The sequence below is a fragment of the Tachyglossus aculeatus genome, chromosome 3 (assembly GCF_015852505.1).
Source record: "Tachyglossus aculeatus isolate mTacAcu1 chromosome 3, mTacAcu1.pri, whole genome shotgun sequence".
Taxonomy (NCBI): Eukaryota; Metazoa; Chordata; class Mammalia; order Monotremata; family Tachyglossidae; genus Tachyglossus; species Tachyglossus aculeatus.
In genome coordinates this window covers 36,377,015-36,404,304 of record NC_052068.1, presented here as the reverse complement: position 1 = coordinate 36,404,304, position 27,290 = coordinate 36,377,015, and the positions used below count along the sequence as shown (strand labels likewise).

Here is a 27,290-nt window from a genome sequence, read left to right as displayed (position 1 = left end):
AGTAAATTCCACTGATTCATAATTGATTTCCCCCCACGTGACAGTAAAGGACAAGGAAATCCCATAGGTAAATCTTATTGAATTTCATGATTTGGGAAAGCGGCAGCATTTCTTTTGAGTATGAGACAATCAGTGGCATTCATTCTTGAAAACTTTCATTTATTCGTTCATTCAGTCTTATTTTTTGAGCTCTTACTGTGTACAGAGCACTGTACTAAGCGCTTGGAAAGTACAATTTGGCAACAGAGACAATCCCTACCCAACAATGGGCTCACAGTTTAGAAGTGGGGGGAGACAGACAACAAAACAAGTAGACAGGCAACAATAGCATCAATACAAATAGATTGTAGATATATCCACATCATTAATAAAATAAATAGAATAACAAATATGTACATATATACACAAGTGATGTGGGGCGGGAAGGGAGATAGAGCAGAGTGAGGGAGTCGGGGAGATGGGGAGGGGCGGAGGAGCAGAGGAAAAGAGGAGCTCAGTCTGGGAAGGCCTCCTGGAGGAGGTGAGCTTTCAGTAGGGCTTTGAAGGGGGCAGGTGTGCTACTTTGGCGGATTCATTCATTCATTCAGTTGTATTTATTGAGCGCTTACTGTGTGCAGAGCATCGTACTAAGCGCTTGGGAAGTACAAGTTGGCAACATATAAAGACGGTCCCTACCCAACATTGGCCCCCAGTCTAGAAGGGGGAGACAGACAACAAAACAAAGCATGTGGACAGGTGTCAAGTCATCAGAATAAATAGAAGTAAAGCTAGATGCATATCATTAAAAAAATAAATAGAATAGTAAATATGTACAAGTAAGATAGAGTAATAAATCTGTACAAACATATAGGCAGATGTGAGGAGGGAGGGCATTCCAGGCCAGAGGTAGGACGTGGGCCGTGGTTGACGGCAGGACAGGTGATTACGAGGCACTGTGAAGAGAAATCTTGCCCTTTGTCGTGAATTTTAGTGTTTTCAATCACAGATGGGAAGCAGCGTGGCCTGGTGGAAAGAGTATGGGCCTGGGAGACAGAGGACCTGTGTTGCAATCCCAACTCTGTCACTTTTCTGCTGTGAGATCCACCGCTTAATTCCTTGTTCCTCAGTTTCCTCAACTGCATAACAGGGGTTCAGTAACTGTTCTCCCTCCTGCTTAGACTCTGATCCCCATGTGGGATCTGATCGTCATAATACAGGGCTTGGAATATAGTAAGCACTACCACAGTTATTATAATTAAATAATAGAGAAGCAGCATGGCTTAGTGGAAAGAGCACAGGCTTGGAAGTAAGAGGACGTGGGTTCTAATGCCGGCTCCACCACTTGTCTGCTGTGTGATCTTGGGCAAGTCACTTAACTTCTGTGCCTCAGTTACCTCATCTATAAAATGGAGAGGAAGACTGTGAGCCCCACGTAGGACAACGTGATTACCTTGTATTACCCCAGCGCTTAGAACAGTGCTTGGCACATAGTAAGAGCTTAACAGATACCATTATTATCATTCTTATTATTAATAATAAATGGTGTGTAACAAAATAAAAGTCATTCTCCAATTCAAAGGGAAATCGGGTGATGCTTCAGTAGTGGTGGCAGTCTGCCCCAAATAGCCAGACACATACATTTCAAGTTAGGAAAGACCGTTACATAAAACGATATGACCTCTCCCTTTGTCTGAACCTTGGGAAAGCCAAGGGGTGTAAATACTAGTGCAAGAGGTGACTGAATGATTGATAAGACTATGAGTAATTATATTTAGTTGAGGAAGGCACTTTGGAAGAGGTGGGATTCCAGAAGGGTTTGGAAGGTCAGGGAGGACTGAGATCTGGTGGTTATTGGCACGAGGGAGAGAGTTCTGGACCCAAGGAATGACTTGAGCAAGCTGTTAGAGGCAGGCCAGATAAGAGGGGGTAGAGCCAGGAATTGGCCTTGGGAGGAATGAAGACAGTGAGGAGGGAAATCGGAGCTGAGGAAAGTAAGGTGGAGAGAGCTGCCGAAGAGCCTTGAAGCCAGTGGCGAGGGATCTTTGCTTGATGCAGAGTGAGATGAGCAAGTATTGGAGGATTTTGAGGAGAGAGGTTGGGTGTTTTAAATGATCATGTAGTCAAACCGCCACCACAGGGGTCCAGGCACTGTTATATTCCAGCTTGACTACTGCATAAGCCACCTTGCAGACCTCCCTGCCTCCAGTCTCTTTCCTTTCCAGTGTATGCTCACTGTGCTGCTCCTCTAATACCAATCCACTCACTGGGCCTCATTCTCATCCGTCTCACCATAGACCACTTGCCCAGACCCTCTCTCCCTCCTGCCTGGAACTTCCTCCCCCTTCCCATTTGACAGAATACTACTCTCCTCATCTTGAAAGCCCTACTAAAATTACACCTCCTTCAGAAAGCCTAGACTAATGTCTGGGTTTTTTTAACAGTATTTGTTAAGCACTTACTATGTGCCAGGTGCTGTAATGCTGTAATAAACCCTGGGGCAGATATAAGATAATCAGGTGAGACACAGTCCATGTCCCACATGGGTCTCACAGTCTTAATCCCCATTTTACAGATGAGGTAATTGAGGTGCAGAGAAGTGAAGCGACTTGCCCAAGGTCACATAGCAGGCAAGTGGTGGAGCTGGGATTAGAACCCAGATCCTTCTGACCCCAGGCTTCTGCTCTAACCACTACACCACACTATCATCCTCCCATCCTATTTTACCCACCTACTTTATCACCTAAGCACTTGTGCCCTGACTCCCTAAGCACTTAGGCACTTAACCCACTCCCAGCTTCCCATACCTGGACTCTATTTTAATGTCCGTCTCCCCTGCTAGATTGAAAGCTCCTAGAGGGCAGGGATTGTGGCTACTTAGTCTGTTGTCCTCTCCCAAGCACTTACTACAATGTTCTGCACACAGTAAGTGCTCAATAAATGCCATTGATTGATTGGACCATTTTTTTTTTTGCCAGTGCTTACTGGGTGCAGAGAGCACTGTGGATGAGTACAGTGCAACAGAATTGGTGGACATGTTCCCTGTCCTCAAGGAGCCTACAATCTAGAAGGGGAGACAGACAGTAATATAAATGACGGTTTACAGTTTGAGATTGTAAACCTGTTGTCTTGTACTTAGCACAGCGCTCTGTACATAGTAAGCACTCAGTAAATGAAACTGATTGATTGATGGCACCTACAGTAAGCTCATTATGGGCAAGGAACCTGTCTGCTAATTCTGTTATACTCTCCCAAGCGCTTAGTACAGTGCTGTGCACTTAGTAAGTACTCAATAAATATGATTGACTGGTAAGTGCTATGGGGCTGAGGGTGGGGTGAATATCAAGTGCTTATAGATTTCAGCACTTAGAGCAGTGCTTGGCGCATAGTAAGCGTTTAACAAACACCATTATTATCATTACTATTATTACAGATTCCCTGCCCACAAAGAGCCTACAGCCTGGAAGAGGAGACAGACAGACTGTTTTAAATAACAGTTTACAGCTTGAGACTGTAAATTTGTTGTGCGCAGGGAATAATAATAATAATGGCATTTATTAAGCACTTACTATGTGCAAAGCACTGTTCTAAGCGCTGGGGAGGTTACAAGATGATCAGGTTGTCCCACATGGGGCTCACGGTCTCAATCCCCATTTTACAGATGAGGTAACTGAGGCACAGAGAAGTGAAGTGACTTTCCCAAGTCACAAAGCCGACAGTTGGTGGAGCCAGGATTTGAACCCATGACCTATGACTCCAAAGCTCATGCTCTTCCCACTGAGCCACGCTACTTCTCTATTAATGGATAGAATGGATCTATTACTCTCCCAAGTGCTTAGTACAGTGCTTTGCACACAGTAAGTGCTCAATAAAATACAATTGAATAAATGAATGAATGAACAAATAAGGGAGAGAGAGTAGGGGAAAAGAGAACTTAGTCTTTTTTTTCCCTACTGAAAGAGAATATGTGATCCTCAGAAACCTCAAGTGGTTGTCCCGTCCTCTCTGCACCAAGTAGAAACTTCTGGCTGAAGGGCACTCAATCAGCTCTCTCTCTCTCTCTCCTATTAAACCTCTCTTCTCCCACTACATCCCAGTTCATTTGCCTCATTCCTCGCTGACCACTCACTCACCTTCCCTTCTACGTAGACTCAGGGCAGGAGACGTCACTGTTTATTGTTGTGTTGTACTTTCCCAAGCACTCAACAAACAGGATTGAATGAGCAAATGAATGAACTCCCTCACCCTCTGCATTTGGCAGGCCATTGCCCTCCCCATCTTCAAAGCCTTGCTGAAGTCACATGTCCAGGAAATGTATGTGTGTGTCCAATTAATTAGCATTTTCTATTCATTCAGTCGTCCAGTCGTATTAATTGAGCACTTACTGCATGAGAGCACTGTACTACCTATGCTCCTGGGAGCGTACAATATAACAATAAGCAGACAGAATCCCTGCCCACGGCGATCTTAACAGTCTACAGGACGAGCTTATACTCTTATTACTCGTACTTCCTCCTATCTGTAATTAATTGGAGTGTCCCTCTCCCCAGTTAGAGTGAGCTGTTGGAGGTCAGGGACGAGAAGCAGCGTGGCTCAGTGGAAAGAGCAAGGGCTTTGGAGTCAGAGGTCATGGGCTCTGCCAACTGTCAGCTGTGTGACTTTGGGCAAGCCACTTAACTTCTCTGGGCCTCAGTTCCCTCATCTGTAAAATGGGGATTAAGACCGTGAGCCCCCCGTGGGACAACCTGATCACCTTGTAACCTCCCCAGCACTTAGAACAGTGCTTTGCACATAGTAAGTGCTTAACAAATGTCATCATTATTTTTAGACTGTGAGCCCACTATTGGGTAGGGACTGTCTCTATATTTTGCCAACTTGTACTTCCCAAGCGCTTAGTACAGTGCTCTGCACACAGTAAGCGCTCAATAAATAAGATTGATGATGATGATTATGTCTGATGCTATTGTATTCTTCCAAGCACTTGGTACAGTGCTCCTCAGTAGGTATTCAATCAATAATACTGATTGATATTACAGTCTGTAGACTGTGAGCCCATTGTGGGCAGTGAATGTGTCTGTTTATTGTTGTATTGTATTTTCCCAAGCACTTAGTACAGTGCTCTGCACACAGTAAGCGCTCAATAAATACGATTGAATGAATGAATGAATTAAATGGATCATCACAGTGGTTTGTAAGGTCAACATCCATTCATTCAATCGTATTTATTGAGCACTTACAGTGCAGAGCACTGTACAAAGCGCTTGCATGAGAGGTTCACAGCCCTTTTTTGTTAGGATATCGGATTAAGGTATTTTTGTTTTTCCCTTCTTTAAAATAATTACGTAAATAGGTAATGTCAATACCTATTGACCAGTTGGTAAGGCCAAAGGAGATAAAGCAATGTATTTCTGAAACATTCCTCAGTGCTCATACTGTACACTGCTTGACAAGATTTTTTTCTGCCATATTTTATGTAATCATCAAAATTCAGAAGTTGTTGTTTTGCAGTTCTATTCTGAGTCTGGCAATGTGTATTTAAAATTCAAATATTAAATGACTACTGCTTGAAGAGCCTTGACTTACCTTGTTTTCTTGGCTATTGACTTCTCATTTTCTTTCTGAAAGGTTGGACAATACATTAGAGGAAATTATATTTAAGCTGGTTCCTGGACTTCGAGAGCGTAAGTTATTCATTAGGTTTCTTAAAAATCTCGTCAGTTAATCCATGGCAATTATCGAGTGCTTACTGTGTAGAACAGTGCTTTGCACATAGTAAGCGCTTAACAAATACCATTATTATTATTATTATTATGTGAAGAGCACTGTGCTAAGCAATATTTCTACTTACACTTCCAAATGTATTTCAGATGCAACTCTTATGTTGAGTTTTTTTGTATGCTTTTTCATGTAGAGGAACTTCAGCGAGAGACAGAATTTTGGAAGAAAAATAAACCTCAAGAAAATGGACAAGGTGAATATTTTATTTTCAAATACAATCTTTAGCTAAAAAATTAGCAATTTTCCCATACGAAGGACCATCAAACTATATTCTGTAAACTTAATTTTACAAGTTTAATTGTTTCATCTTTTTACTGCCTGTTCTCTGGCAGTACTGCAGTATTTGAAATTAGAACGTTTCCTCATCAGGTTATTAATAGCTTCCATATTTTTTGAGATTAACTATTCATTATGAGTAAAATCCACTATTAGCTAAGTCTTAAAATTGTTGGATCCATTGCGTGCATGTTTTCTAGTCTCAAATTTTACCCAGTGGGACGTTATTAAAGAATTAGTTATGGAAAGTAGCAAACTTTTAACAAGAACCAAATGGATATTTTAATTAGATTCAGTGTTTCTCGAAGTAAGGGGCCTAAGAACATTCAGAACCCATTATTGATTGAATAAATAATGCAGAACAATTCAGTCTTTTTATTTTATGTAAACAGATCTGTTCAAGGTTTGAACGTGAATCGATCAATCAGTCAGTAGTATTTACTTAGTACTTCCTGTGTGCGAGCAATGTACTAAGTCCATGCTTAGTGCATGGAAACAAGAAACTCATGTGGCCAGATAACGATGTGCTTGTAAACTGTTTTAAGATATTTTACAGGCAAAAATACTTTTGAAATGTGTAAAAGATGCACTTGAGAGACACAATTGAGACTATTTTGAGTTTTTTAAAAGTTACTCTGTTATCCACCAAGTTCTCAACCACTTTGTAATATTTTATTTTCAGTATTTTCAGCAGCAAATATTGTAGTCTTAATATTCTTTCAAGTGGCTTGATTTTTGTGAATTAGATAAAAATTCCAATAGTCCATAACCAGTAGGGATGAGTTTTTAAGGACCCATTTAAATTGGAGTGATAATTTTGTCTAGAATATTAGTTTAAACGAAACATTGTCAATCTTACACCTGCATCCCAGACTAGTGTCTTTGAAGAAATTATCTTTCCTAACTACATCCAGTCTACTGCAGATGAAATGGCGTGACTTTGGTTAAGTAATTTATCCTCTCTATAGATTAGATTGTGATTCCCATGAGGGACAGAGACTGTGTCCAACTGATAATCTTTTGTCTACTCGAGCACCATTTAGTAAGCACCTAATAACCAAAGAAAACCTTTTATAGAGAAAGATTGTAAAATGCAGAAAAAAAATCCTATTATAATGATTGTTAACCATACCATAGCCATAGTGATCTGAAATAAGGCGGTTGAAGCTAGAGATTAAGTGTAAATTTAAGCTCTCTTAGTTTGGTCCTTTTGAATCAGAGAATTGGCCAAATGTGTATTTTACTCTAAACTCCTGTGGGTAGAATTTAGATTGCTCACTTTGGTGTTCTCCCCTGCTGGAGCTTAGATGGGACAGAGGAAACCATTAGGGAAATTATTATTATTATTGTTATTTTTTTGGCTACCTGTTGCCACCTTTTTCATTTCCCTGTGAATAGTGAAATCTGTTTCTTGAGCCCCTTTCTTCCCTACTGCAAATTTCTTTTCCTTCAGTTCCTGTTGTGTTAGGTATCCAAGAGAGGCAGGCACTGATCTCATTCTAACCTCCTTTTTCCACATTAAACAATGTAAGAGGGTTTTTGTTTTCTCATTATAATGAGATGATTGTTCTGTGCCCTAATGTTGAAAACAAGGTTGAACTGCTACCAAAATGCCCCAAATTCTGCATTCCGTGTTCTTCTATTTGAAGATTTTTTTTCTTGAAATAGAAACTAAGTGCACCCTGCCCCATAGCACTCATGTACATATCTTTAAATTATATATTATAAATTACTTATTTATTCTTATTAATGTATATCTCCTCCCCGTTATGGGCAGAGAATGTGTCTGCTAATTCTGTTGTATTGTACTCTCCCAAGCGCTTAGTACAGTGCTCTGCATATAGTAAGTGCCCAATAAATGTGATTGATTGATTGACTTGTGGTCTTTAATCCTCAGGGTCAGTATCTTCATTTATTTCTCACTTGCATCAGTTTTTCTTCTGATAAAAGGAAAAGACTAGGTTATGAGTCTGTGGAAGAGTAAAAGTGAGCAGAACGGTGAATGTTTATGTTTATGGTATAATTCATTAGGTAATAATAATAATAGTACTTTTTAAGTGCTTATTATGTGCCAAGCACCGTTTGAAGTACGGGGGTAGATACAAGATTATCAGGATGGACACCGTCCCTGTCCCACACTGGACTCACAATCTTAATCCCCATTTTACAGATGAGGGAACTGAGGCCCAGAGAAGTTAAGTGACTTGCCCAAGGTGACACAGCAGACATGTGGCAACATCCAAATGCCTTTGGATGTTGCCAAAATGCAGAATATTTAGAGTTTGGAGTTTTTGCTCAGCCACTCGTTGTTCCCAAGGGGCAATTGGGGAAGCAGGAGGTTGCTGGCTCGCCGCTTGGCTCCTGGAAAAACCTGGAGCTTGGGCAGACTCCTGAAGGTTGCTGGTCCCCTGCTTTTGTGGCGGGGAGCAGAAAGTCTGGCGGGAGGAATTGTTCTGATTTAATCAGGGTTTTACATTTTTCTTGATCTAAAATACCTGTCTAGAAGTAGTGTATAAGTTGTCTGTTGTTGGTTCCAACCTCTGACCAAAAAACATGGAAAACCACTCTGGCCCCTTCAGTTCCCTCTAGACTTTGAAAGCTCATTGTGGCCAGAGAGCGTATCTACCAACTTTATTGTTATATTGTACTCTCCCAAACGCTTAGTACAGTGCTTTGCACACAGTAGGCACTCAGTAAATGCGATTGAATAAATTAATGAACGAACTATTTCCCAAGTGCTTAGTACGGTGCTCTGCACACTGTAAGTGTTCAATAAATAGGATTGATTGACTGATTGATTGACTGATTCAGCCATTCAGAAGGTTTCCCACTGGGAGATCAGAGCGTGGCTCAGTGGAAAGAGCATGGGCTTTGGAGTCAGAAGCCATGGGTTCAAATCCCGGCTCTGCCAATTGTCAGCTGTGTGACTTTGGGCAAGTCACAACTTCTCTGTGCCTCAGTTACCTCATCTGTCAAATGGGGATTAAGACTTTGAGCCCCCCGTGGGACAACCTGATCACCTTGTAACCTCCCCAGCGCTTAGAACAGTGCTTTGCACATAGTAAGCACTTAATAAATGCCATTATTATTCAGCTCGTAGAACAGTGCTTTGCACATAGTAAGCGCTTAATAAATGCCATTATTATTATTAGAGGAAGCAGCATGGCCTAGTGGATAGAGCACAGGCCTGGGAGTTAGAAAGATCTAGGTTCTAATCCCGACTCTGCTACTTGCCCGCTGTGTGACCTTCTCTGCACCTCAGTTACCTCGTCTGAAAAATGGGGATTAAGACTGTGAGCCCCGTGTGGGACATGGACTGCCTCCAAAGTGATTAGTGCTTAGTTTAGTGCCTGGCACATAATAAACGCTTAACAAATACCGTTTAAAAAAAGTAAGCCAACAAACGGTTAGAAGTAGCCTGTCTTCGGGTGGCAAATGGAGCTTAGAATGTCCCGTTAGATTGCCCTTGTGAGTCCTCTGATGGAAGTGTAGGAACTTTTGGCGTGGATGCTCTGTTGTGTCTGCTGCATGGGCTGCAGAGATCTTTCCTCCTCTTTGGTTGCTCATATGTTGCTCATGACGAAGTGTGCATTGAGCAACTGTGCAGTCTGACGAGATGACCAGCCCATTATTTCACACAACTCTTGTGGGAAAATCCAGATGTCAGTACCGTCTTCTGTCCTCCCACCCTACCCTGATGGACAGCATTTCATGACTTTTAAAACCGCTCATAAGGGCTTGATATAGTGCTCTGCATAAGTAGATGCTGAGTAAATGCCAGTGATAGTGATGCGTGGTTTTTTCATTTAATTTTACAGGTGAAACTTCAAAAGCTGACAAACCCAAAGTAGATCAAGATGGTGAAGAAAATGATGAAGATAAAGACTATCATAGAAGCGACCCACAGATTGCCATCTGCCTTGATTGCTTGCGTAATAATGGACAATCAGGAGACAACATAGTAAAGGTGAGCTGGTGTGATTATTCTATTTCTTCTATTGATTTCGTTGAAAATGCCACCGGTCAATAGGTGCGGAACTTTGATTTTAATATGACAGACACGTGAGTGATAGTTTGAAATGTGTCAGTTTCAAGTTTGAACAATCTGTTCTTAATGTATACCTCCCACTGCCTCAAAAAGGGTATTTATTGAGCAGTGTTAAGCATTGTGTTGCATTTCCATACTCACTCATGTAGACATCCTTGTTATTCCTGACATGGTGGATTATCTTCTTAAAAACATTTTCAGCCAAATCAGGAATGGAAACTGTATTCTCTATTGATTTTTTTATTTGTCTGTCTAACCCTTTCTTCATAATTTATTTTGGCATTTCTTCCTTATCTAGAATTTGGAAGAATTCCCCAGTTCTCTGGCCTGGGCACTTAGTAACATTCCACTTAGCCTTCCATCCATCTATTGTATCGTCTTTAAATACATGGTCTGTTTGCTCCAAGTTGCAGAGTTTTGAAATTTTGGTGGGTTATTGCTTGTGGCATGAGGAAAAAAAGTGTGTTACAAAATGGAAAAGCCACTAGCTTCTGTCCCTGGGTTTTCGTCTGGAGCACATGTGGACTGTTCAGTCCAAGATGATGGTGTGTCTGGATTCGCGTGCAGCACATGAGAAAGTTTGTGGTGACAAACTAGAGACCCCGTGCCACAGCACACTATTTAGGAAGCACTTATCTAGGCCTATTCCTGACTACAAGATAAGCAGTGTGGGAAACAGCATGGCCTGGTAGAAAAAGCACAGGCTTGGGACTCTGAGGGCCTGAGTTCTAATCCTGACTCTTCCACTAGCCTGTTGTGTGACTTGGGAAGCCACTTAACTTCTCTGTGCCTCAGTTACCTCATCTGCAAAATAGAGATTAAATCTTCCTCCCACTGATTTAGATTGTGAGCCCCATATGGGACGCGGGCTGTTTCCAACCTAATTATCTTGTATCCAGCTCTTAGTACAGTGTCTGACACATAGTAAGAGCTTAACAAGTACTATAAAAAACATATCTAAACCTTGCAAATAGAACAGTGGCTTTTTACTGTTCTTAAAGAACTGCTGGGGAAGAGATTCCAAAGCTAGCCACCATAGGCTGTTCCAGGATCTCCATATTCAGACCGTCAGGAAGTTTGGTCTTTTGCCTGATGGACATTTCTCTCATCCATATTCCCTCACTCTGTCCTTTGTGAAAATAGACAAAAACTCCTAATAACTCTACATGTAGAAAATTGGAAGGGAGAAATATAAGAAGTTGAAACAGGGGATCCACAAATAATAATAATAATGTTGGCATTTATTAAGCGCCTACTATGTGCAAAGCACTGTTCTAAGCACAGATGTACTATTAACTTGTCCACTCAAAGTGAGTGCTTTCCAGGAGATTTGCACAAGTTTTTGTCTGTTGGTACTTGGCACCTCCAAACAAAGCCAGAACCTGTTTTAAATCTCACCTATTCCAAGATGCTTTCCCTGACTAATCCCTTATTCCTCCTATTTGCCTTCCCTTCTGGGTCACCTAGGCACTTTGATCTGTGCACCCTCTCTAGCCTGGGAAGTCCTCCCTCCTCATATCTGACAGAGGGTGACTCTTCCCCTTCCCCTCCAAAAGCCTTTTTGAAGTCACATTTCCTTCAAGAGGCCTTCCCTGACTTTAGCCCTCCTTTCTTCCTCTCCCACTCCCTTCTGTGTCACCCTGACTTGCCCCTTTGTTCTTCCACCCTCCCAACCCCACAGCACCTATGTACTTATCTGTATTTATTTCTATTAATATATCTCTCCCCTGCTTGACCGGAAGCTCGTTGTGGACAGGGAATGTGTCTGTTTATTGTTGTGTTCTCCCAAACGCTTAGTGTGGTGCTTTGCACACTTTAAGCACTCAATAAATACCATAGACTGACTGACTGATCTGTCCTCACCCTGGCTTAGTGGAAAGAGCACGGGCTTGAGAGTCAGATCATGGGTTCTAATCCCAGCTCTGCCACTTTTCAGCTGTGTGACTTTGGGCAAGTCACTAAACTTCCCTGTGCCTCAGTTACCTCATCTGTAAAATGAGGATTAAGATTGTGAGCCCCACCTTGGACAACCTGATTACCTTGTAACTACTCCAGCACTTAGAACAGTGCTTGGCAGATAGTAAGCGCTTAACAAATACCAACATTATCATTATTCTCATTACTCCTTACATTATTATTATTATTCTTACGCCTTAAGCATTTGATATTCACCCCACCCGCATCCCCACCGTATTTATCAATCAGTTGGTGGTATTTATTGAGCAGTCACTGTGGGCAGAGCAGTGTACTGAGCGCTTGGGAAATTACAATGCTGGAGAGGTAGATAGACACAATCCCTGCCCTCCAGGAGCCGACAGCCTATAAGAGGAGCTTCCATTTCTCCATTTTTCCCCATTTCCCCTCCCTCTAATTTAATGTCTGTCTCCCCATCTAGACTGTAAGCTCCTTATGGGCAGAGATCCTGTCTATCAGCTCTATTGTATTGTATCCTCCCAGTCACTTAGTACAGTGCTCTGCACACAGTAAGCACTCATTAAAAACCTTTGACTGATTGGTTGACGGGTGCAGTTCTGCTGATGTGATGCTAGTAACAGCAACTGCCTGTAGCCATAGTTTCAGCAGGGTAGGAAGGAGAAGCCCACTCAAGAACATTACGGGAAAAGAGTAGGGGGAGCAATCATGGAGCCCAGCAGCGGATGGTTTAAGAAAAAGGAGCTTTGGAGAAGCTGCTTGAAGCAGGGATTGCATTTGGGGAATTCTCTTGTGCGTTCCCGAGTGCCCCCGCAAAGAGAAGGCACTTCAGAAAGCCTGTCGCTGATGACTTTGAAGAGCACGAGGGAATAGAGGAAGGTGAGCCAGAGGGAGCCTGAGTAACTAGATCATGATTGATGATCCCCTACATTCCGTCCCCTACATTCCACGGAAACTGCCCTCTCAAAGGTCACCAATGACCTCCTGCTTGCCAAATCCAACGGCTCCTACTCTGTCCTAATCCTCCTCGACCTCTCAGCTGCCTTTGACACTGTGGACCACCCCCTTCTTCTCAACATGCTATCTGACCTTGGCTTCACAGACTCCGTCCTCTCCTGGTTCTCCTCTTACCTCTCCGGTCGTTCTTTCTCAGTCTCTTTTGCAGGCTCTTCCTCCCCCTCCCATTCTCTCACTGTGGGGGTTCCCCAAGGTTCAGTGCTTGGTCCCCTTCTGTTCTCGATCTACACGCACTCCCTTGGTGACCTCATTCGCTCCCACGGCTTCAACTATCATCTCTACGCTGATGACACCCGGATCTACATCTCTGCCCCTGCTCTCTCCCCCTCCCTCCAGGCTCGCATCTCCTCCTGCCTTCAGGACGTCTCCATTTGGATGTCTGCCCGCCACCTAAACCTCAACATGTCGAAGACTGAACTCCTTGTCTTCCCTCCCAAACCTTGTCCTCTCCCTGACTTTGCCATCTCTGTGGACGGCACTACCATCCTTCCCGTCTCACAAGCCCGCAACCTTGGTGTCATCCTCGACTCCGCTCTCTTATTCACCCCTCACATCCAAGCCGTGACCAAAACCTGCCGGTCTCAGCTCCGCAACATTGCCAAGATCCACCCTTTCCTCTCCATCCATACCGCTACCCTGCTCATTCAAGCTCTCATCCTATCTCGTCCGGACTACTGCATCAGCCTTCTCTCTGATCTCCCATCCTCGTGTCTCTCTCCACTTCAATCCATACTTCACGCTGCTGCCCGGATTATCTTTGTCCAGAAACGCTCTGGGCATATTACTCCCCTCCTCAAAAATCTCCAGTGGCTACCAATCAATCTGCGCATCAGGCAGAAACTCCTCACCCTGGGCTTCAAGGCTGTCCATCACCTCGCCCCCTCCTACCTCACCTCCCTTCTCTCCTTCTCCTTCTCCAGCCCAGCCCGCACCCTCTGCTCCTCCGCCGCTAATCTCCTCACCGTACCTCGTTCTTGCCTGTCCCGCCATCGACCCCCGGCCCACGTCATCCCCCGGGCCTGGAATGCCCTCCCTCTGCCCATCCGCCAAGCTAGCTCTCTTCCTCCCTTCAAGGCCCTGCTGAGAGCTGACCTCCTCCAGGAGGCCTTCCCAGACTGAGCCCCTTCCTTCCTCTCCCCCTCGTCCCCCTCTCCATCCCCCCATCTTACCTCCTTCCCTTCCCCACAGCACCTGTATATACGTATATATGTTTGTACATATTTTTTACTTTATTTATTTTATTTGTACATATCTATTCTATTTATTTTATTTTGTTAGTATGTTTGGTTTTGTTCTCTGTCTCCCCCTTTTAGACTGTGAGCCCACTGTTGGGTAGGGACTGTCTCTATATGTTGCCAATTTGTACTTCCCAAGCGCTTAGTACAGTGCTCTGCACATAGTAAGCACTCAATAAATACGATTGATGATGATGATGATGATGATTGTGCAGCAAATGGTTGCCAAATTCTGCATTGCCATCATTGGCCAAGTCTGCCCGGCCTGGAGCAAAGTGGAAAATTGAACAGTTACCCAGGTAATTTTCCCCTAGAGGACAGCTCAGTTCAATCCAGAGGATTTTAGGACCTGGAATAGCCAGTCAAACTGTCTACTCGGAGCAAAATCTCTACCTTACTTAATAGCAATGATAATAATAATAACGATAGTAGTCCTTAAGCACTTGTTAAGGGCAAAGCACTGTTCTAAGCACTGGGGTAATCAGTTTGAGTACGAGGGAGTAGGGTTTAATCCCCATTTCATAGATGAGATCATTGAGGCACAGCAAATTTAAATGACTTGCCCAAGGTCACACACCGCAGACATGGCAAAGTCAGGATTAGAACCCAGGTCGTCTGGCTCCCAGACTCATGCTCTTTCCTCTAGGCCATACTGCTTCTCTGAACTGTACATACCCAGTCAGTGCCAACAAATTTCCAGGGCTGTTGCTGAGCCATGCTCCTCCACCATGCCTATTGTAAGAATAAATGAAAGTCTTTTTATAAAAAAATCTTAAATACTTGCAGAAGGAACAATTGTTTTGGTTTACCGCTTTTACACGTATGTTTGAGCCAGTGTTTTAAACCACTGGGTTTAAATTTTTCATGAGGAAAAGGCCACATGGTAGAAACCTACTCTCATCCAAATGCTAAGGTCTTCACTTAAAAACATTCCCAAGTGATTCCCCACCAAAAAGGTGAAATCAGCCATTTTTCATATAACAAAGTGTGTTTATAAAAAATGAAGCAACATTCGTTTGAAATATTTCCCCTAAATGTTTTGCTTCAGGGTTTGATGAAGAAATTTATCCGCTGTTCTACACGAGTGACTGTGGGAACTATTAAAAAATTTCTAAGCTTAAAACTAAAGCTTCCAAGTTCTTATGAGGTAAGTCAAAGTAATCATATCTGACTTCAAAACTAATTATTAGACCAAATCACCAATATTCTTGTTTGTGTTACAATTCTACCTAAAGCCAGTTAAAAACAAATTACATTAATTCGTTCTTTATGACTTATACAATTTTCTATTTGAAACAGAATTGTTTTGCAGCATTTTGAGTTCAGTTTATATATTTGGTGTATTACAAGTGAAATAACACCACTGTCTATGACTTTAGAGCCCAGAAAAAATATACATGTATGCAAATATAGGTTTTTTTATGGTATTTGTTAAGTGCTTACTATGTGCCAGGCACTGTACTAAGCGCTCGGGTAGATATGAGATCATCAGATTGGACACAGTCTCTGCCCCATATGGGGCTCACAGTCTAAGTAAGAGGGAGGTGGGTTTAATCCTTGTTTTACAGATGAGGTGACTGAGGCACAGAGGAGTCAAGTGACTTCTCAAGTCACATAGCTGTCAAGTGGTGGAGTTAGGATTAGAACCCAGATCCTCTGACTCCTATGCCTGTGCTCTTTTCACTAGGTCACACTGCCTCTCATATAGTCGTTAGATGTGAAGTTGAAGAGCCTATATTTTCTCTTTAAGAAGTTGAGCACATACATGTTCAAGTCAAAAAGACACGCAGAATATTGAGGAAAATATTTAGGAGAGGGCAGATGTCCAAACTAGAGAATGATGTCATTGCCTTAACCATTCCGTGGCTATTTTGATGGAGAGGAAGGGATGGATTTGGAAAATGTTGTGGAGGAAAAACGCAAGAGAATTGAGGAATAGACAGAATAATGAGAGTGTTAGAAGAAGGAGTCAAGATAATACCATGGTTGAGGGCCTCAAACACAGCGAGGTTGGTGGAGTCTTCAGCTGCCATTGGAGAAATAGGTGGAGGAAAGGATTTGGGAAGAGAGGTAAGAAATCACTTGCAAGCATATTGACCTTATTAAGGTGCCAGGGTCACTCAGTCAGTCAGTGGTATTTATTGAGTGCTTTCTGTGTGCAGAGTGCATACTAGGTTCTTGGGAAAGTACAGTACACCAGAGTTGGTAGACATAATAATAATAATAATGGCATTTATCAAGCGCTTACTATGTGCAAAGCACTGTTCTCATACAAGGTAATCAGGTTGTCCCACTTGGGGCTCACAGTCTTAATCCCCATTTTACAGATGAGGTAACTGAGGCACAGAGAAGTGAAGTGACTTGCCCGAAGTCACACAGCTGGCAATTGGCGGAGCCGGGATTTGAACCTATGACCTCTGACTCCAAAGCCCATGCTCTTTCCACTGAGCCACACTGCATGTTCCCTACCTTCAGTGAGCTTACAGTTAAGAGGGCCTAGAGACAACAGACAGGCAGGACTGTCGATGGGGTTAGAGGTCAGAGCAAGTGAGGCAGATTTGGGAGTCATTTGCCTAGAGGTAGTAGTTGAAGGCAAGGGAGTTCATCATCATCATCAATCGTATTTATTGAGCGCTTACTGTGTGCAGAGCACTGTACTAAGCACTTGGGAAGTACAAGTTGGCAACATATAGAGACAGTCCCTACCCAACAGCGGGCTCACAGTCTAAAAGGGGTGGGGGGGGGGAGTTGGATGAGCTCCCTCAATGGAGTAAGTGTACAGTGACAACAGAGATTTGGGACCAGAGGAAGAGCCAGTAAAAGAGATTGAGTGGCCACAGATAAGAGGAGTAAGCTAGTTGTGGGCAGGCAACTTGCCTGTTTATTGTTATTTCAAACTCTCCCCAGGTCTTAGTATAGTGTTTTGCACACAGTAAGTGCTCAGGAAATACGATTGAATGCATGAATTAATGAATGAATGAGCAAATGAACCTGAAGAAACCTGGGAGAAAACTCAAGGTCAGATCACGTCTCCATGAGAATAATAATAATAATGATAATGTTGGTATTACTATGTGCCAAGCACTGTTCTGAGTGCTGGGGTAGATACAAGGTCTTCTGGTTGTCCCACGTGGGGCTCACAGCCTTCATCCCCATTTTACAGGTGAGGTAACTGAGGCACAGAGAAGTCAAGTGATTTTCCCAAGGTCACTCAGCTGACCAGCGGCAGAGCCAGGATTAGAACCCATGACCTCTGGCTCTTCCACTAAGCCATGCTGCTTCTCTAAGGGAGTGGTTCTCGGGGTCAAAGGCGACCGAGCAGTCAAAGAGGAGAAACACAGAGTAAAGCCTGCTAGATTTCACGAAAAGGAGGTTTTTGGTCATCCAGAGCAGCGCAGCCTCTTGGTTCCTTGCCCCGAGCCCAAGAGATCTGTTCTTATAATGTGGTTAAGAATATTCTGGCCAAATCTGTAGAGATGTAACATTTGTATTAGGGACTAATGTATTTTCGCTTGTGTTAGTTGAGAAAAAGCAGGATTTCTGTGGACACATTCGACTTCGAAGATGCTATTAAGATTTTGAATGCAATTTTAGTTATCGACTCAGGGACATTGCCCGAAAACTTTGAGATCTTTCCTTTCTCCCCTTTTGATGATGTATACCTCACGTTCCATTTTATACTAAAAAAGATGCTTGAATTCTAAATTTTCCAGCTGCCGGTTTTCTAATTCACAAATCTGGGAAGGAAAATGACATATTGCAAAGTTTCTTTCCTGGGAAGAAAGTAGAAAAGAAAAGGGATTTTTTTTGCTTTCCTGAGCTGACTTCTTTGTTAGAATAAGTCAGCACATGACTCCTTGAGGTCATTTGGGCTCCTTGAGTCATCTGTTCATTCATTCATTCAATCGTATGTATTGAGCGCTTATTGTGTGCAGGGCACTGTACTAAGCACTTGGAAAGTACAATTCGGCGACAGATAGAGACAAGCCCTACCAACAACAGGCTCACAGTCTAGAAGGGGGAGACAGACAACAAAACAAAACAAGTAGACAAGCATCAATACTTTCAGGTATATTTGTGGGGAGTCAGAGGTCATGGGTTCAAATCCTGGCTCCGCCAATTGTCAGCTGTGTGACCTTGGGCAAGTCACTTAACTTCTCTGTGCCTCAGTTACCTCATCTATAAAATGGGGATTAAGACTGTGAGCCCCACGTGGGGCAACCTGCTCACCTTGTATCCTCCCCAGCGCTTAGAGCAGTGCTTTGCACATAGTAAGCACTTAACAGATGCCATCATTATCATTATTATTATTATTATCATTATCTAGATAAGTGTAGCTGAGTTTTTAATTAATCTGTCTGATTAATTATTCCTTTTAACTATAGAGACCCCAAGGCTTATTGGCTAGAGGTGCCTTTATTGAGAATCAGGATACCTGGATTCAATTCTTGTGTATTTATGTATTATTTGTCTCAGCAGCATGGTTTTTTATCCCCCATCACTGAATTTATTTTTCATATTAATAAACTAGTAAAATAACTTTCTACCAGTGTGACATTTAATGAGAGCCTGTGGGTAAATTTGACCTCCTTAGAACTGAGAGTAAGTGTAAGTAAGGATTAGTATTATACTATGCTAATCAAATGCACAAAAGCAACCACTGTCAAACAGCAGAAAGTTAAATGCACACATTATGCTTTGTACTGACACCTTCCCTCACATCCTGAGGGACTGTGGGATTATGTCTAATTTCTACCATTCATTCATTCATTCAGTCATATTTATTGAGCCCTTACTGTGTGCAAAGCACGGTACTAAACGCTTGGGAAAATGCAGTATAACAACAAACAGACACATTCCTACCCATAATGATCTCACAGTCTAGAGGGGAGACCGACATTAATATAAATAAATAAGTGCTTGGGAGAGTACAATATAACAACAAACAGACACATTCCTACCCACAATGAGCTCACAGTCTAGAGGGGAGACCGATATTAATATAAATAAATAGGTGCTTGGGAAAGTACAATATAACAACAAACAGACACACCACTGCTCACAACAAGCGCACAGTCTAGAAAGGGGGACAGACATTAATATTAATAAATCAATCAACGGTATTCATTGAGCACTTACTATGTGCAGAGCGCTGTACTAAGTGCTTGGGAGAGTACAGTACAACAATTAGCAGAGGAAGCACTTAATAAATACTATTACAACGACTATTTGCAGCTGTTATAGGATTCTTTTTCTAGGTTGATTTTCTCTGACCCTCCTAATTTTCAGTCTGCAAAGTAAATCTAGTTTCAGAATAACTTTTTGCTGATGAAGCTGTATCTTTTTTTTTTTTAAAGCTGGATGTACTATGCAATGGGGAAATTATGGGGAAGGACCATACTATGGAATTCATCTATATGACAAGATGGCGACTAAGAGGAGAAAATGTAAATATATTATTATATTATTCCTGTGTCCATATTCGAATATGTACCTAAATATGAACACATTTTTCCCTGAGCATAACTTGATATTATTTAAATACGTCTGCTTTCTTTTTGACCTTATTTGAGTTGAGGGGGAATTGCAGGCTCACCATTTTTTTGTTTCTTTGTTGATAATGGAAATGGGGACTGATTTGAAGAGGAGGAAAGTCTGGTGCCTTTTTAAGTTGACTTTCCCAGGTAACCCAGATATGTAAATTGTCACTTGGACCAAAACGAAGAGGGTAGGAATTTGAGGGGATTGTGGATTTGGCAGGACCCGAAAGTGCCATCTTAGGCCTTTGCAAATTTCCAAGTTTACTTTCGTAGCAATGCAAATTGGAAAAGTGGCTTTTCCTCAACTAAGGCCACTCAAAAATGTAAGTAATTCAGCAGAAGTGCTGGTGGAGAGGTTGGGGAAATGGAATTGACTTTTCCCAGGTTCTCTTCTTTTGCTGAGTTGGGATAACAATAATAATAATAATATTAATGATATTTGTTAAGTGCTTACTATGTGTCAGGTACTGACTAAGCGCTGGGGTAGGTACACGGTAATTGGGTTGTACAGAGTCCCTGTTCCACGTAGGGCTCGTGAACTTAATCCCCATTCTCCAGTTGAGGTAACTGAGGCCCAGAGAAGTGAAGCAACTTGCCCAAGGTTATACAGCAGATGTGGCAGAGCCAGGATTAGAATCCAGGTCCTTCTAACTCCTGGACCCGTGCTTTAGTCACTAAGTCATGCCACTTCTGAGCCATGCCCCTGGCTCAGTTGATGGATTGGAATGCAAGGAACTAGTAATTGATGGAGTGGGCCATTTTCTTCGTAGGAATTATTTGGTAGCTTATTTTATTTTTGATGAGGAGGAGGTGGGGCTGATTGTAGATATGCACTTGTCCACTCTCCATTGGTGAGTGAAAAACAAAGTAACAGGTGACAACCGTCACTACTTGTAGCCTTATCATTCTCCCGTAGCCTCTCGTGTCCCAAAACCTTGTGAAGTGTTGATGGGGCAGACTTGAAAAATCCAATAAGGGTGAGGCTGAGGCTAAGGATGAGGGTGAGGTCTGGGGTTAAAAGCAGTTGTGGGATTGCATGGGCATATGAGTCAGAATGTTCAGAAGGCAGAATGACCTGAAGAAGAAACTGTCTTTCTCTGGGAGTCTGTAACTGGAGGGAGCTAGAAGGGGTGCGGGGGCTACGAGTTATAAGGCACTTTTGAAATGCTTAGGAGGAAAGGCTGGTGTAGAGCCTTGCACAGACTGGATAATAATAGTAATTGTAGCATTTGTTAAGCACTTACTATGTGCCAAGCACCGGGGTAGATACAAGGTAATCTGGTTGTCCCATGTGGGGCTCACAATCTTAATCCCCATTTTACAGATGAGGTAACTGAGACACAGAGAACTTTAGTGACGTGCCCAAGGTCACAAGGCAGACAAGTGGCAGAGCCCGGATCTCACTACGTCATCCAAACTGTAAGCTCCCAGTGGGCAGAGAACATGTCTACCAACTCTGTTATGTTGTCCTCTCTCCTAAACGCTTAGTATAGTGCTATGTACACAGTAAGTGCTCAATAAATACAATTGATTGTTCCTGATGCTCTGTGTTCAGTTCAGTACAATTAAGTCATATTTATTGAGTGCTTGCTGTGTGCAGAGCACTGTACTAAGTTCTTGGGAGAGTTCAGTGTAACAGTAAACAGACACGTTCCCTGTTCAAAACGAATTTACTCATCTCTCCTCCAACTGCTCGAGCCCCCTGTTGGGTAGGGACTGTCTCTATATGTTGCCAACTTGTACTTCCCAAGCGCTTAGTACAGTGCTCTGCACACAGTAAGCGCTCAATAAATACGATTGATTGATTCTAGACCATTGCAGGCTCGGAGAAGTGAGGTGTAGCATGGCTGCTGGGAGCTACTGGAGTCGGTTGGCTGTTTGCTGATGCGCAGCTGTTCTTCAAGTGCCAGCGGTTCCCAGAGATAAGCGGTGTGGCTTACTGGAAAGAGCCCCGGCATGGGAGTCAGAGGTCGTGGGTTCTAATCCCAGCTCCGCCACTGTCAGCTGTATGACTTTGGGCAAGTCACTTAACTTCTCTGTGCCTCAGTTCCCTCATCTGTAAAATGGGGATTAAGACTGTGAGCCCCACGTAGGACAACCTGATTACCTTGTATCTACCCCAGTGCTTAGAACAGTGCTCGGCACATAGTAAGCGTTTAACAAATACCATCATTATTACTGTTATTGTTATAAAAGCACATAGTGGGAACCACTATTTGTGTCGGGCATCTTCCAATAGAAGTGAGTGCCGAATTCACTTCTGCTCCCTTTTGTTATTTTATAGACATTTTATAAGGTCATGGTGCAAAAAAAGGACGTGTAAATAATTGAATACTGATGCTATTCATCCTTAAGCCTACGAGTTGTTGTTTTTTTTCCATAAGAGGTCAGGAGAAGCGAAGTTTAATTCTTAGGACAGTTTTAATTTGGCTATGTCGCTTGCATACATGGATGAGCAAACTATATGCATTTTAGAAGCATATTTGATAGCAAAAAGAGGCCCAGTTTTGACGGAGGGTGGCACAGGGTGGCAGGCAGGCCGAACAAGCACAGAAACCAAGGCCTAGAGTGGAGGGAGAGGAGAGACACAGGCATGGAGGTAAGGAGGGGAAGGGGCAGAGGAGGGGAGGTCAAAGATGTGTACTGGGTGGAGGAAGCAGAGAATGAAATGGGGGGTGGTGGTGGAGGGGGGAGAGTCAGACATATGGAGGAAGCCAGAAATTTTATTGCTCCAGGATTGTGGAATTTCCTTCAAAGCATCTGTCATAACCGAAAGGGGACCTGTCATGAATCCCGTTAATATTGACGACCTGTTGGGCCAAGCTCCTGCTTGAGGCGGGGAGAGGACGGAAGGCTGTGTCCGGCAGGGCCAAGACAGTGGCCTCCAGCTCTGTTGATTTGTACTCTCCCAAACACTTAGCACAGTGCCCTGCACACAGTAAGCGCTCAATAAATATCATCGATCGGTAGGGTCGGGGACAGAACCCAAGTGTTCTCCTCAACCCACATCGGCACATGGAGGCTGCAGCCCTCCGCCTCTAGGTAACAGACCTGGAGCAGGAGCAGGGAAGGAAAGTTGGAGGACAGAAAAGGGGAATTGCGGGAGGTGGCCGGGGGGCCGGGTGGGGGGGAGCAGGCTGCCTGAACCCCAGCCTTCTTGGTTACCCCCAATAACAGCCCCTCAGCTCATCAGAGCCCTCACCAGAGCCCAGACCTTCTCGATCTTAGATGGAGAACCGCTTATTCACAGTGTTTTAGGGGAATCCTCTCTGTCTCATTAAATCCCCATTAGGTTTGAATTATGTTTTGCTAAACCCCACATGTTGCACATTTCTCATTTGTACTTAGAACACATAGGAAAAACATTGGTTTTTTTAATATGCTTTTTCTTGCATAAAATTAATTTTCAGTTCATCGCCAATAAAGAAGAAAAATGGGAAAGTCAACAGAAAACACATTATGTTTTGGCTCATGTGGTGTAAGAAGTAGAGAAGGAAAACTAATGAGCAGCGCATGAGCACTTTATTCATACCTGATATGGAGCACTAGAACAAATTAACCTGCAGTTTATTTCTAACCAGCAGTTTGAGCAATTTAAATTGTGTCATAAAAGTGGCTAAACACTCGTTCCATTTAATAAAAGCGGTGGAATCCATGAAGCTTTCTCACTTCTCCATGGTTTTGACACTGCGGTTTTTAAAGCAGTGTTCTGATGTCCCTGCCACCATAAAAACTATATTGTATCCTTCTAAGCGCATAGTGAAGTGGTAGATGCTCAGTAAATACCGTCGATTGATTGATTGATCAAAAACATTTGTTAAACCCTATTTGTATAGGTAAAATGAGTGTGGTCTCCTCTATTGTTCATCATTGACTTCCTTGCCCATTGTCCCCACCAGTTCTTTCATTCACTTTTGAGGCCCCCAGTGCCGCCCTCCTCCTCCCTTGTCCCTGAGTGTTGACAAAGTTGAAATCATCATCATCATCATCAATCGTATTTATTGAGCGCTTACTTTGTGCAGAGCACTGTACTAAGCGCTTGGGAAGTACAAATTGGCAACACACAGAGACAGTCCCTACCCAACAGCGGGCTCACAGTCTAAAAGGGGGAGACAGAGAACAAAACCAAACATACCAACAAAATAAAATAAATAGGATAGATATGTACAAGTAAAATAAATAAATAAATAAATAGAGTAATAAATATGTACAACCATATATACATATATACAGGTGCTGTGGGGAAGGGAAGGAGGTAAGATGGGGGGTTTTAGCTCCCCAAATTCTTCTCCTTACTTCCCTAATCCACCTTCCCAGATCCCACTTCCGCTCTTTCGTTCGTCTCAGACTTCTCCCAAGTTGAGTTTTTTTATTCATGGTATTTGTTAAGCACTTACTCTGTGCCAGACACTGTACTAAGCATTGGGGTAGATACACGCCAATCAGATTGGACCGGGTCCCTGTACCACATAGGGCTCAAATTCTTAATCCCCATTTTATAGATGAGGTCATCGAGGCACAGAGAAGTGAAGTGACTTGCTCAAGGTTACACAGCCGACGGATGAGGGAGCCGAGATTAGAGCCCAGGTGCTTCTGTCTCCCAGGCCCGTGGATGCTGCTGCTTCTCATTCTTTTCATTCTGAGCTTTGGTTCTTCTCAGATTTGTCTCGAGGCGAGATCACCGGTCTGCTTTCAAAGTACATCCCCTCCACGTGTTCCTCTAACTCCATTCCTTCTTACCATCTAAAGAAGCACCGTGGCTTAGTGGAAAGAGCACGGGCTTGGGAGTTAGAGGTCGTGGTTCTAATCCCGGCTCTGCCACTTGTCTATGTGACTTTGGGCAAGTCACTTCACTTCTCAGTTCCTCAGTTACCTCTTCTGTAAAATGGGGATGAAGACCGTGAGCCCCACGTGGGACAACCTGATAACCTTATATCTACCTGCGCTTAGAACGGTGTTTGGCATATAGTAAGCACTTAACAAATCTCATCATTGTTATCTAAAAGCACTTGCACTTAATCTCCTTCACTCCTTGGCTGCTATCTTTAACCACTCACTCTCCAATGGCTCCTTCCCCTCTGCCTTCGAACATGCCCATGTCACCCGTACTCTAAAAAAAACCAACTTCTGAGCCCCCTTGCACCATCCAGCTATCACCCCAACTCCTTCCTCCTATTCTCATCTAAACTCTTTGAATGGGTTATATACACCCTCTAACTCCACTTCCTCTCCTCCAGTTTGCTTTTTGAACCTCCACAGTCTGTTTTCTACCCTCTTTCCCTCGCTATCTCCAAGATCACCAGTGTCTTCCTTGGTGATCTAATAAGACTCTATCCTGGTCTTCTTCAACCTCCTGGCCGCCTTTGATACTCTGTCTTTCCCTTCTTCTAGAAACATTGGGAAGCAGTGCGGCCTAGTGGAAAGAGTCCAGGCCTGGGAGCCAGAGGACATGGGTTCCAATCCCAACTCTGCTATTTGTCTCTTTTGAGACTTTGGGCAACTCATTTTACTTCACTGGGCCTTTAGCTCATCTGTAAAAGGAGGATTAAGACTGGGAACCCCATGTGGGACAGGGACTGTGTCCAACCTGGTTAGTGCTTATCTACCCTAGTGCTTAGTAGAGTGCTTGGCACATAGTATGTGCATAGCAAATATAATTTTAAAAAAGATCTATCCTTGGTTTTCCTGGCCCAGTTATCTCCACGTTCCCCTTCTTCTCTCTGGTGATTCCTCTCAGTATTTTTTGCTGGCTCTTTCTGTACCTCCCACCTCCTATTCTATTCTAGGTCCCTTTATGTTTCAACTGTAAACTCCATGCAGATGATTTCCAAGTCTACCTCGCTAATCCCAACCTTATTTCACCTCTGAAATCTCACAAAATTTCCCCCTGCCTTCAAGGCATCTCTATTTACTGATATCTCAACCTTAATATGTCCAAAATAAAAATAAAAAATAATGAACTATCATTTTTATGGCATTTAAATGTTAAATATATGCAAGTACTTTTCTAAGCACTGGGGTAGGTACAAATCAATCAGGTAGGACACAATCCCTGTCCCACATGAGGCACACAGTCTAAGCAGAAGGGAAAACAGGTATTTCATTCGCATTTTCAGTTGAGGATGCTGAGTTACTTAGAAGTGAAGTGACTTACCCAAATAATAATAATAATAATTATGGTATTTGTTAAGCACTTACTATGTGCCAAGCACTGTTCTAAACACTGAGGTAGATATAAGATAACCAGGTTGTCCCACGTGGAGCTCTAAGTCTTAATCCCCATTTTACAAAGAGATAACTGAGGCTCAGAGAAGTTAAGTGGCTTGCCTAAGGTCCCAAAGCAGACAAGTGGCGGAGCCGGGATTAGAACCCATGGCCTCTGTCTCCCAAGCCTGGGCTCTTTCCACTGAGCCACACTGCTTCCCTTGACACGCTGCTTCCCTGGCCACCCTGCATACCAGGCAAAGTGGCAGAGTCAGGATTAGAACCCAGGTCCTCTGACTCTCAAGCCCTGGTTCTTTCCCCTAGGCCCGCTGCTTCCCTCATTTGATCTTTCCTCCCAAATTCCCTCCTCTGCCTAACTTTCCCATCAGAGCCGACAGCATCACCATCCTCCCCGCCCCTGAATCCCACAACCTCAGCATTATCCCTGACTCCTCCCTCCCTTTCTGCCTCAACATTCAGTCTGTCACTAGAGTACGTTGGTTCCTCCTACCCAACACATCCAGAATCTATCCCTTGCTTTCCATTCAGATGGCCACCACAGCAGTTCAGACACTTGTCAAATCCCAGATCGACGATTGCATCCCCCTCCTTGCTGGTGTCCCCGCCTATGGTGTCCCCTCTCCAGGCCCTACTTCACTCTGCGGCCCAAGTCATTTTTCTAAGCCATCATTCTGCACACTTCTCCTCAGGCCTTAAAATGTTCATTGGTTAACGTATTCCTCTCCACATCAAACAGAACCCCCTGATTATTAGCTTTAAAACCCTCAGCTCTCTCTCTCCTACTTATCTTCTTTTCTCCCAGCTCACACTCTTTGCTTCTCTCCGGCTAACCTATTCCCCGTGCCACCTTCTCATCTCCCCCTGGCCTCTTTCTCTTGCCTGGAACTCTCCCCGACTTCAAATGTGCTGGACCACAGCTCTCCCCATCTTTAGTGCCCTCCTGAAATCACATCTCCAGGAAGCCTTCTCTGACAGTGCTTCAGCGCTTTGAACTGTGCTTCACACATAGTAAGCACTTAACAAATACCGCCATTATTATTATTAAATTTCTACTTTCCCAGCCGCCACTTCAGCACTTCTGTACCTCCTGTGCACTCATAACTTCCCACGGCACTTATGTACCTAGCTTACATCCCCTAGTACTTAAACACTAATTCAAGCTGGCTCTGCCACTTTCATTCATTCATTCAATCAATCGTATTTATTGAGCATTTACCATGTGCAGAGCACTCTACTAAGCACTTGGAAAGTACAATTTAGCAA

The 27,290-nt window shown here is 43.3% G+C and overlaps 1 protein-coding gene across 7 annotated transcripts in view; it reads left to right on the top strand.

The window, feature by feature from the left end:
* Positions 1-27,290, top strand: part of PCGF5 (polycomb group ring finger 5) — a 158,451-nt gene that overhangs the window by 96,895 nt on the left and 34,266 nt on the right. For 6 of the 7 annotated variants that reach the window (XM_038744361.1, XM_038744360.1, XM_038744362.1 and 3 more), the window contains 5 exons: positions 5,602-5,657; positions 5,888-5,947; positions 9,849-9,997; positions 15,311-15,409; positions 19,620-19,709. In XM_038744361.1, the coding sequence (XP_038600289.1) occupies positions 5,602-5,657; positions 5,888-5,947; positions 9,849-9,997; positions 15,311-15,409; positions 19,620-19,709 (454 nt within the window). Of the gene's footprint in view, positions 1-5,601; positions 5,658-5,887; positions 5,948-9,848; positions 9,998-15,310; positions 15,410-19,619; positions 19,710-23,212; positions 23,445-27,290 lie in introns of those variants that run through there. The other variant, XM_038744364.1, reaches the window with a different exon arrangement.